The 12,287-nt window shown below is 43.5% G+C and overlaps 1 protein-coding gene across 1 annotated transcript in view; it reads right to left on the reverse strand.

Annotated features, from left to right (window-relative positions):
- hipk2 (homeodomain interacting protein kinase 2) overlaps positions 1 to 12,287 on the reverse strand; it is a 69,378-nt gene that overhangs the window by 10,775 nt on the left and 46,316 nt on the right. The window contains exons 3-8 of the mRNA XM_040132406.1: positions 8,767 to 8,890; positions 7,960 to 8,079; positions 6,433 to 6,519; positions 2,773 to 2,957; positions 2,476 to 2,638; positions 138 to 363 (exon numbers count right to left, since the gene is read on the reverse strand). Coding sequence (XP_039988340.1) covers positions 138 to 363; positions 2,476 to 2,638; positions 2,773 to 2,957; positions 6,433 to 6,519; positions 7,960 to 8,079; positions 8,767 to 8,890 — 905 coding nt within the window. The remainder of the gene's footprint in view (positions 1 to 137; positions 364 to 2,475; positions 2,639 to 2,772; positions 2,958 to 6,432; positions 6,520 to 7,959; positions 8,080 to 8,766; positions 8,891 to 12,287) is intronic.

The following is a 12,287-nucleotide window of genomic DNA, read 5'->3' on the forward strand; positions in this document are numbered from 1 at the left end:
ACTGTTGTATGTTATCCTCATATCAGTCTGTTCTACTGCAGGTGCTCATGGCTAAGATATTATATTTTGCACAGATCACCACACATCTCACTCCATCCATTTGTGCTAATGCATACTGACTGGTCAGACCTGCTTACCTTGGAAGCCAGGTGGGCAGACGATGAGCGCTTGCTGGAAGGGGTCGGGGCGGGCTGCGCAGAGCTGAGGAGCCCCCGGCTGCAGGGGCATGCTCCTCTGGGCCACGGCTGCCATGGAGGCAGCTGAGGGCTGGTAGAGTGCAGATTGGTAGTTTAGTATGGAGACATCAGGACTTGCAAAGGAAAGGGTGGCATTGTTGGTGGAGGAGGGAGCCAGGTTGGTGGCCTAAAGGAATGATGGGACCAAAATAAAAATCATGAGAGTGGAGGTACTGATGGGAATGACAGGGAAGTGGAAGTGCTCCAATGGAAGGCTGGATAGCAGGCATGGTAAAAACAGAAAGATAAAAGCATCTAAAGATGCAAAACAACCACCAGATCAAGAGAAGATGGATAGCGGGGCATCCATCATTGATGAAAGCTGATGGAAGAATAAGGAAATTGGACAAGCAATTTGAGCGTGTCTAAAAATGTGTGCATTGTTGATTTGATTAATTATAGCAAGAAAAAGAATGTGGGGAGAGATGCAGTCAATGCTAAAATTATTAGAATAATAAACCATCAGTAAACCACGAGTAAAATGTCCCCAGAGAAAATTTAGACTGGGATTTTGATCATTTAATATAATTTACAGTGTTTACTGACCTTATGTCTTTAGACTAGGATAATATGCCGCTGAACAGGAAATGTACTGTATAATGTCTATAGGGACAATATACTGTCCATGAATTTATTGATGCTTTATATGTCTCAGTCTACTATTTAGAAACAATTAACCACACAGCAAAACAGGCATTTCTCTTGTTATCACACTTAAATGAATGTTGAAGTCACAAGGAGATCATATTATAATATCATGTAAATGTTACAGAATGATAATGAGTCAATATAGTGAGCTGCAGCAAAATTTGACATTTCATGTCACAGCTTCACTATCTAGCCTCCAAATCAATATGCCTGACAGGAGTAATATTTCACAGCCAACAGTCATTCTATAATTATGTAAGCTCAGGTAACTCCAGCATGTCCTGACCATTAATAAGACATGTGGAATGTCTACCTGGGAACATCCTAGAGACAAACAAATGCTTTTAAGAGACACCGTTTGCTCAGCTTGTAAGTAGTATTTGCTCCACGAGACACTGTCTAATTTTAGCCCTTTCATTAAGCATACATAGGGTTGGAGGGAAATACAGAGACATCACTTTCATTTTTCATTTGCTCTCTTTAGCGTGTTCAATGAACACCAGGGGAGGAAACATAATCAATATGACACTGTGGCATTCATCATAAACAAGCATGGTAGCAGCAAAATACAAGCCAAAGATGCATTCCAGCCTTGCAAATGAATCGAGCTGAATAAATCACTAACTTAAGTCTGTCTATATGCCCTGAGAGCCAGGCGCAGAAAAGACAAGCTGAAGGAATGTTAATCCATTTAAATCACAGCAAGATGGGGTTTTTGTCGCATACTACACAGTGTGAGATGGCTCGATATAGTTGGTGATAAAGAACTCTGTTTACTAAAGAGAGGGGTGGGGGGAGAGGGCGGGGGGTAGTAACTAAGCACAATCTGGAAACCTTGCAACTCGACGCTCAGTGATTCCGACATTAGCCAAAAGTCAGCAGTTTCGATTCAAAGACCGTAGGAGAAAGAAGCGGTAAAGTACCACAGGCTCAACCCAGAGAGATTGGAGAAAAAAAAGAGAGAAGACAGAGGAAGACAGGAGGGAGAGGAGGGGAAAAGAGAGGAAGCCTGGTAAAGGGATTCTTAAGGCCTGAAAGCCCCAGAATGCAAGGCAAGCAGGAAGTAGGGCCTGTCATGTGTGTAATCAGCACTTTGTGACAATCCCACAGGACCTGGGGCACAGACAGAAATGCAGGCAGACAGATATACATGTACCACGGCAGAAAGGCAGGCCAGCAATCATGGGAACGTGGAGACAGACAGGAAGAACGGACGGGAAAAAAAAATAGAACACAAGGGACAAAAAGCCGCTCACAGGCTGCTAAGATGTTCAACCACTAACATTTGGGTGTTTTTGGTTATGGCAACATTGGACTGGCTGTATTAGCAAATGCATCATTCATTATTCAAGAGTTTGCACTTGGCTTCACTTATCCATCTTGACACATTCTATGCATTCTATACTCAGAATGCTATTATTCTGAAGGACACATACAGTATACTTTACTATTCTTCTCTGTACTTCTGTTCTGTACTTTTTTTTTCACCTGCATTTCTTTTTATATACACTATATAATTGCACAGAAGTTCTTTATCATTGGTTGCCTAATAGCATACTGATGAATGAGGGTGTTTATTTTTCAGTCTTACCTGGCTGTGCACAGTGTTCAGCTGGTTGTTGAAGGTCATGGTGAGGTTGGTGGAGGTGCTTGGGGCCACATGGGTGATAAAGGGCGTCTTGCTCTGGTTGACTGTGTCGTACATGTTGACACGACGCTTACAGATCTCCATGTTTTGGAAGCATGACTTCACACTGCATTGACATAGTGATAGTGAGGGAGACGGAGAAGGAACGAGTACTGAGTCTTATGACAGTGGCGGATGTTACTTCGCTGTTCAAAAGGATAATTATGTAAATAACAAAATCAGAGCCTCTTAAGTTCTTACTGTGTGCTGTGTGGGAAATCAAGGAGATGTGACATAGTAACAAAGGGGTGGTTGAGTGTTTCGATGGGGGTGATCCTCTTGTCTGCATCGATGGTCAGCATCTTGGTTAACAAGTCGATGAACTCCCTCCTGTCAGCCTTTTCTGCCAGCATGTCGCTCCCCTCCAGATCTGATGTCATGTTCACCTGGGTGCATGAAACAAACACACAAACACACACACGCTTCTTAGCTTTTCAAATATTTCTTCAATGGCCGGTCGAGTATTCAAGGTCTCTAATGTTTCTGCACACGACAGAGGAAAATCTCCCCCGTAGTTCATTCCCACAGAGAGACCTATTAATACTCACAAGGACTCATCAGTTAGGGTGTCAGTTTGTGTGTCACAGAGCCCAGTGATAACCTTGCACCTTAGTGACATAAACATTTGCAGTGGTATTCATAGCACTACTTGAAATATCTCTTGGCGCCTTCACTGAGATTTTTATCTATTCCTAAGACGTGAAAACAAACAAAAAACATGGGCCCAATAAATGCTGCCATTGGCAAGTCGTTAAAGAACTCTTTCACAAAGGACACCATTATCAGAGTGTGTCTGAAAAAGCTGACATAAGACAACTTAACCTAAATATGTTCTGAGTCAGTTCTGGGAAGCTGCCTTAGAACATCATGTTGCTTCAACTGTATTAAACTCTGCAGCTTAGGTTGTGGATAAATACTGGGAAAAGCAGCGGATTTCTGCTTTAATGCAAATTTACATGACTAGCAAGAATTGCTTTGGTAGACGGGGAACTAATTCTTGGGTCTGGCTTTACTTTTAAGGTTGTCATTTGGGTTGAGGAATGAAGGAAGCAGGACAAGGTCATGATATAGCCTGTCTGGGCTTAGACGAACAAGCAGATTGTCAGGCAATGCCAGGACAGAGACAGGGACAGCGGCAACAAACAGGCAGCCTTGTTTATTGTGACTGCCATGCAGAGGCAGCAGGCCTGTTTTTCATAAGGACGTAGCGCTTATCTGTAGGCCTGCTCCAGGGGCTATCAGATGTGCTGCCAGTCAACACTGCAAATCTGATTCAATTCTCTTTCTCTATGCAGGTTATTCAGGCTCTGTAACCATTCCCCTCTGCTTGCCATCTCCACCGGCTGTGATAAAGGAATAATCTGCAGAATGAGGTGAGAAATAATCACATTGTCCTCTGCGAGTGGAAGAGATGACTTTGTGAAATATACACAGTTTGGTGGCACATGCATAACAGGTGGGAGTTGGCTGAGGCGCGTCACAATAATCAGGATGGATAAGACGACGCCTGAGGAGGAAAAAGAAGTTCGCTATCATCACTTTAATTTAAAGTATGTGAATTTACTAGATAGAAAATATATTTTCATGCTTCAATTTCTTTCAGTAACAGCAAGAGGCAACATTTCCACAACTTTAAAGAAAATGGTCGGTAAAAACAAAGGGGCCTTGTATGTCTTGCATGTCAACAGCTGTTTATGGAACTATGTCTGTGTTGTGAGGAGCACTGACATGCCACTCTGGAGTAAGGGCAGGGATGGCAGATGTCGAGCAGTGGGACAGACTGGGCTATGCCTCAGGAGATGTGGAGCTAGCAATGCGGGATGCAGGCCCATCTTCTACACAGCACTACAACATGTGCAGATTTACCCATAAACTTTATTTCTCAGTAGGAAGAGAAGCAGAAGAAAGGAAGAGTGTGTTTGTAAGTGCTTGTAATACAAGAAAGATACGGTGAAGAACATGCTGCTCCTCCTGCCATGACTTCACTCCAATCAACAGAGATATTGAAGGATTGCAGATCAAAGTGGATCCATTTTCGAGCAGTTCCGGCCTTCCTTCCATCCATGTCAGGCCATTTGCTGTAAGTTGGTCTCTGATTTACTCAAATTAGATATACTTGTGACTAAAGCCTCCCCACATTTCCCACGACTGAAAGGAGGTTCATTATCTCTTCCTGGCACCCAGCCCCTCTGTCTTGCAGTGCCTTCAGCTATATCATCCATTATACACGCGGAGACAGATGTCCACAAGGCTGACTTGTTTATACGGTCGAAATAGTGAGATGGGGCAAAATAGGCAGTTTTCTCCCACATTAAGCTTGTGCAGCTCTGCTGTATCTCCTCTGTGTTTTTGTAGTAAGCTAAGTCTGGCTGCAACAATGAGAGGAGGATGGGACATGGAGCTTGAAGCGTAGGAGACAGAGATGACCCAGGGGATATCATACCAGTGCAGGTTGGTTTCATTAAACTCCGTGCTCCTTGTGTGTGTGTGTGTGTGTGTGTGTGTGTGTGTGTGTGTGTGTGTGTGTGTGTGTGTGTGTGTCTGTCTATGTGTGTATGGTAACTGTAAATTCAACAAACCCAGGCAGTGATAGTATCTTGTCTCAGTCGACAGCATGTTATTCCAGGCAGGCCTGACAGCGGCCCTGGGCGCTACTGGACAGCCATAATTGTCTCCATCACTTAAGTAGCAACATTTGCTGGGTATACACATGGACAGTTTCCAGAGGCTGCTACTGATTGTGCACCAAGATGACCATATTCTAAAAGAAATAATTCACCTACTTAACTCCTATCTCTTGGCTAGTTATTATCAGAGGTAGGATCTAGGAACATGATGACAAGAGAGTACTGTCAAAGATTCAAAGTAACCTGGGAAAAAAATTGTAATTTTCCATCACCGCTGCCATATCTGCCAGCAGAACCAGTATTTGGCCAAGTGAGGGTGAACAAAACAACACTCACTATCATCTCACTGTCAGGCACATCCTATCAAAATGTCATGGCTACATGTGAACTTTCCCACCATGGAGAGATGAATTCACTCTGAGTCACAGAGGAAAGTGACATTAGATGTAGCTGAGTTCAGTGACAGTGGTTCTCCATATATAAGTCCACTATGTAAGTCACTTCCTGGGGTTATGTAAGATTTCCTCAACAAACAGATTCCCACAGGCGACATGCAGGGCTGCAGGGAGACAGGGGCTAACCAGCTGAGTCATGCAGACACATTAAGGTGCGGGTCCCACTGGGCCGGTCTGAAAAACTGGTTGGGACATTCTGGAATGTCTGCATGTGTGTGTGTCTCAGTAAAAGGAAGAGGGGGAAAGAGAACAATATTTTGTACCCTTGTTGCCGTCTACATGCTTACATGTACTGCAGATGAACAAAGTGAAGGCCTAGCCACAACACTCATTCTGTCTTAAATAAGAAAGCAAACTGTACATATCAAACATGTTAACCAGCCTCACCACATGTTAGGCTCAAATGTCAGTCTGTAACTTATTAGATAGCGATTTAGCTAAATGAAGAGCAGAGGCAGAGTTGGGGAGGGGTTTCAGCGAACAGCTGCTTTCATTTCACTCTGTAAAATTCTATATGGCAGCAAGAGCGACACCGCATCTGGAAATCAGGCCTCAAAAAGATAAATATTTTAAAGGACTTCAAATATTTGATAGATAATTCTCGGGACGTGATGGATAAAAACAAGCTCCGGACGTAAGTAGCCACGTCAGAGGAAGCTTCAAATGCGAGGCAGGTGGACGTGACTGAAGCAAAAGACAGAACAAAAGCAAAAGAATACATCTATTGTCCGATAGGTGGGAAGTGAAGAGTTGTGCTTGGTGATACTGAAACAGCATACCTGCGCCATATCATCCAGACAGTTGAAGATGTACTTGCGAGCCTCCTTGGACTTGATCCCCGTTTCACCCTCGTGGTCCTCTGGAGTCTGTGGGAGACAAGAAGCAATGTTCATCTCAAAACCCATCACACTTCCCCTCTGGAAACGCACTCTTTACATTTGACTCATTACAGCCTCTTGTTGTTGATGTGCAGCAGGACTCGTCTTGCCCTCTAAGCAACCCTGGGGTAGCACACAAACACTCATCTAACAGCCAGGGAAGATGGGGAGACTGCATGTGGAGGCAAACACTACATCACACGAACACTGAGATGATATACAGAGTATACACTACGCTACACATACACACGCTTTACACGAGTTCACATGGACACACATCTACATTAACTATATGAAAATGCCAAAACAATTATAAAAGCATGTGACGATTCTCTTTCAAAGGTTGAAAATTGACACAACACTAATCTGTGTTGAATATAGAAACCCCCTGCCTGAACACATTATATTTTTAATTACAGTCAGCACAGCAATGCAGCTACTGTTACATGGAAACACATGGCAAGGTCAATTGAAGCTGAGCGTTCACTCTTCAGAGTGGAAAAAAGTGGTCAGGATGCCTTGTTGTTTGACTTTCCACATACCAAAGACACTAGAAAATCATAATGAGTTACAGCAGTGGTGTCAAGTGCAACGCAATAATCCATCTCTGTGTCTTACGTACTATGCTTCTATCAAATCTCCCTCTCTCAGTAACTCAGAAACCCACCGCTTCAAACTGATGAAAATGTGTCTTAAAAAGGCCTCATAAGCCCATAGGTCATGCAGTTTTTCAGAGAGGACTGAGAATTTCTTAAATTTGAGCAAACACATTCAAAGGTTGTGCGACTTTTACCTGACAACTGCTAAAAGCTCGTGGGCAGCTGACTTGAGAGCATGTACACTACGTACTTTATGTTACCATATTCTTCACTGACAGGCCAATCATCATTATCAGTTGTTGTCAGTGCGGTATGTTAAAGGGATTCATCATCATCAGTCCTAGGCACAGGCAGAGCAGACATGGTAAAAACATTGCCATACCCTGCGGACATGGATCACTGTTTGCAGTTTGATACTGTCAAGAACTCAGTGTGCAAATTTACTGCGTGAAACACAAAAGTTCAATTTAAGTTAATCAGGGTAAAAAAGAAAGGAGAAGACCTCCCCATTGAGTGGCCTACATAGAGGGACAGTGGAAGGGGGTTAGAGCAGACATTCTGGATTCACCAGGCTGGGTTTCCATTTGCCAAATCCTCTAACACAGATCCATTTTGCTCTCATTACCCTCCCACTTTGTTTATGACCAGAAGGTTGTCAGTCGCTCACATATTGCAACCAGTGTTCAACTAGAGAATATTAACATCAGCTTTCACTGGCAAACACTTTGCTTGTGAAATATGACCTGCCCATGGAAGGATGTTCTTGATGCTACCAGCTGAGATTTTTGTGAGTGTGTATGCAGGTGCATCTCTGTCATCCCAGCTGTACCTTAAGTCTCCAGAGAGGATAGGTGGAGTCGGGGTCTCTGTTGAAGAACCTGGTGGTCTTTGTCCCTGCACTCAACAGATACTCTGCAGGCAGACCCTGCGTCTGTGAGATGTACCGGATCTGTAAGACAGAGGATGAATAATGCAATCACATCACATGCATGTAACCATAAGTTGCATTTAATTGGGTAGCACTGTGAATCTTTCCTGCTGATCACAAAAAAGCTAAAACTTTAGGAAGGATGTTCTTTTGGCAGTTTGAGAATTCTATGCTGACATTAACTGCTCCAAACTTGTGGCTGAATAATGCATAGCACCAAAACATGACCTAAGCTCAAGAGTCTAAGATTGATTCGAGACTTGTAAATGAGACACTTTGCTAAATTTTCGAGACTGTGAAAAATCAGCCAAGCTTGTTCAGTGATGGAGCACAACTTGCTCAAGGTTTTCCCACCGAGCCTCGTCTGACTGATAGAGAGAGGGGAGCGCGGCAATGTCTTGCTCTGGAGCACAGGGGCTGCGCTAATTGGACAAGTGGCTCTGTGGCATCTGTTCAGATAAACATGGAGGCTGCACAAGAATCATCAGGGGCTGTCAGGGGGATTAGAGAAGCATCCCACCCTCCCAGACACACTCACAAGCACACACTCACAGAGAGAGAGCACACACAAATGCAGGTACACATAAACATAATTGCACATGAACACAAATTCATGGGTATGCTAGCACCCCAACACCCAAACACACACAAACATGAGTTGCTCAGAGGTCAGGAGACAGTTTGAAGGTCCAAGCAATCATGTGTTACCTGATCGTACTCTGAGGCTCCGGGGTAGAGGGGCCATCCCAGAAAGAGCTCAGCTATCACACAGCCCAGGGACCACATGTCTATGGCCTCGCAGAATGGCAGGCCCAGGATGATCTCTGGAGCCCTGTGGATGGAGAAAACACACAGTACTGTTGGAACGTTTTTTTTTATCTTATAGTAAATGTATAAGTTCAAACTGAGCAGAGCTGGTGCAATAACAGGATTCTGCTGTTCCTGACAAAGACACTGAAAATTGAAACACATTGTAAATGTAACATGACTACATTGGCATTTTCAATATAAAGTCATATCTGCAACAGCCTTGCAAGGAGCTTAATTTCACACTTCCTATGAGCTCATTGTGAGCAGCCCAGTATAGTACACACAGGTCAGAAGAAGAAATCTATGCTGAATATGTAGGAGTGAGCTGGAGACTGTCCACAAATTTTAGTAACATTCCCAGAGCCAATATGATTTAATTAGACAACATACACACACAAATTAGGTGCACTTTTTTGCACGTAGACCACAGTTCCACAGCAAGACAGACAATTCAATTAATCTGCTGTGTCTGAAGTATGTAACATTGGCAGTTTCCGAGGTGGCACCTTGCAGATAACTGATTAGCCCCTTTTATACAGCTTGTTGTACCTTTATTCCCCCTTTGCCGAATGGGGGGGGCATTGTTTTTCTGGCAGTAAGCTGGCAGTGCAGGTAGTCACAGAGCCGGATCGACGTCTGTGTAAAAGGGAGAGCCGGCATGGCGGGACAGACGCAGACACTGTTACGCATCACGCCTCTGATTCTGGAATGCAATCTTGTTTGATAAGGGGTCTTTTTAACAGCAATACAGCGGGATGTCTGCGTAAAGAGTCTATTGATAATCATGCGGGCACACCAATCACTGAGCCCCATCTCTGGTGGTCAAACACAGGAACCGTGTAGAGGTAGAAGTATATGTTTACTGTGTTTCACGGTCTACAGCCACAGAGCAAGATGGAAGCAATTATGCCATGAAAAATAAAACGAACATAAATATTCTCTTGAGCATGCAATGAGTTTCATCTGGGCTTTTAGCAGGCTACATTTTAGTTAATAGTGTCAGTGCTGAATTCCCAGCCACTGGCTTTTCCCAGTCGTACGCACACACATAAAGTGATACACCACTTCAGACCATTTCAGTGGTAGAAGAGATAAATATCAATGATTTGATGTTAAAAAAAAAAAATTGTTTCAGTTATTTGAACAACAGCGCAGTCCCAAACAATACACAAATTTCATTCAGCACGTTCAGCATGTCCTGTCAGAAAGACAAGTACACTTCTTGTGAGCTCATGTCTCTGATGGGGCTTAAAATAACCAAGACCATTGTGACTCTGCTCGCTAACAATTCAAATCACTTTCAAGAGGTTCTCAGGCTGTCATCACCATAGGGGAGACATTTCTGGCCCAACATGTTAATGGTGAAATTTAGTCACTTACTGTAGCTCCAAAAAGCTGGTCTCCACTAAGCGAAAAGGCAGAACTCTTGTCCTATCTATAACTTCGATCTATACTGAAATACTAAAACTGAAATCCCTCTCTATCAATTAATAACTTCATAACAGCACGACACACAGATAGCAGCAGCCTAAGGCTGATCTTGGAAAGTTAGTTGTTCATAGCAGAGTTCACAATGCTGATTACTGTGACCATGGTAACTAGGCTAGTGCTCCCCCCTAAGCCTAGGCAGTTTCTGGCAGGGTTTTGGTCGTGGAGAGAGAAATGAGGGTGACTGGCCTCAGGCCCGCTGGAACTGTAGGTGCCAGGGAAACACAGAATGTGGAAAACAGCATGGGGGACGCTATAGGACTTTGCAGGCCTGCTGGGGGCCAAAGGGTGAGTGGTCCGAGGGCCGTTGGAGGGTTTGGAGGAGAATGAATGAACACACCTCACATATTTAAAAGCAAATTTCTAACTTTAGCCTCCTGCCCTCTATTCGCTGCTTGCTGATGCCAGGTGATATCAAAAGAGGGCACAGGCGATCCATTGTACACTGAGATATGGCTGATATATAGAGGCAGACTACACCGACAGGGTAGACGATGAGAAAAACAACAACTGAAACAAGAGGAAGAGAGAGAGAGAGAGACAGAGACAGAAATAAAGCAAATGAGGGGGAGCAGTGCTTTGCTCAGTGAAGAGCTCCTGTCACAGAAGGTGGTTATTGGGGTCTCAAGGGCAGCAGTGGAACAGACACCAAGACAACACTCTAGCAACAGTATCTTAGAGCCCCATTACACACCAATACAAAGACACCTTCACACACAATGAGTCGAGATGTCTATCAAGGGGCTGCCAAAGAAGCATAAAGGATGCTGCTAGGAAGCGATAGCAGAGGGAACAGCGAGGTCTACTGAAGGTAGGGAGGAGAAGAGATGGACAACGGGACCGGGGTCAGCATGACGCTCCTCTAACAGCCTGTTAGAAGGGCTTGAGTTTCACTGCGGACACAGAGAGAAGAGAGCACACCAAGAAAGTGAACTTAAAACTATAAGAAGTGGTCTTCCTGTGTGCCGTTCACCCTCAGACAGAGATGCACTCAGTCAAACTTGATGAGGAATCCATGAACACATGTTCATATGCAGACTCAACCACACTATTATCCAGCATTGCTTTCAAGTCTAGATCAATTTAAAGTCTTCAGAAAGTGAAGTCAAATCACTTAAACACTTTGTTTCATGACAAAACTCCCTAACAGACACAGAACAATGCACAGACGTTCGTGAGGATTTTGTTCTATTTATACATTCAAACATCATTTTTTGCACTTTGTACTCTTTGCTTATCATGCTGTCTGTGCAGAAGTTGATAATAGAAGCACGCAGCACTGTGACATCGTCATCACAGCAATAGTGTTTTCTACCTATGCAATGTTTTTATGATATAATAAAACCAATATACTGTAGAACCCATGCAGTTCTGCTGTGCATTTTTATCTAAATAGGATTAATACATTCCTACACAAAAACACATCTATACCCCCTCTCTCCAAAAACCTTATATGACTTCAAGAGACCAAAAAGCATGTATGAGGCATTGCAAGCTGCAAAAAGAGGAGGCTGTTCTCACAATATGAGGCTGTTTTTGACTCAGCTGCAAGGAAATTCTCCCCATCAAAACACATTGTGAAAATGAAAGCCGCAGGAAACCCTTTCATCATATGGTCCTCTAGATCACTGCAACTCCAGTGGACACATACAGACCACAGGACCTTCAACTTTTTTTTTTTTTTTTTTTTTACCCACACAACTTCCAACATCAATCACCATTATGGAATGTAATTCATAGAAGTTCTAAAGCAAGCAAAACTGAAGAAAGGGAAGAGCTAAAGTGCAGCTGGTGCAGTTAGATGTCATGTGAAGGTAGCTTTTATAACAGCCAACTTCAACAAATCCTACTTTCATTAGAGCGCAATTAATGCTAGGTATTTAGCTTTAGTACGGTGTTTCTATGCATGTATGTGTAGCTGTGTGTGTGTG

The sequence above is a fragment of the Xiphias gladius genome, chromosome 8 (assembly GCF_016859285.1).
Source record: "Xiphias gladius isolate SHS-SW01 ecotype Sanya breed wild chromosome 8, ASM1685928v1, whole genome shotgun sequence".
NCBI classification, from domain to species: Eukaryota; Metazoa; Chordata; class Actinopteri; order Istiophoriformes; family Xiphiidae; genus Xiphias; species Xiphias gladius.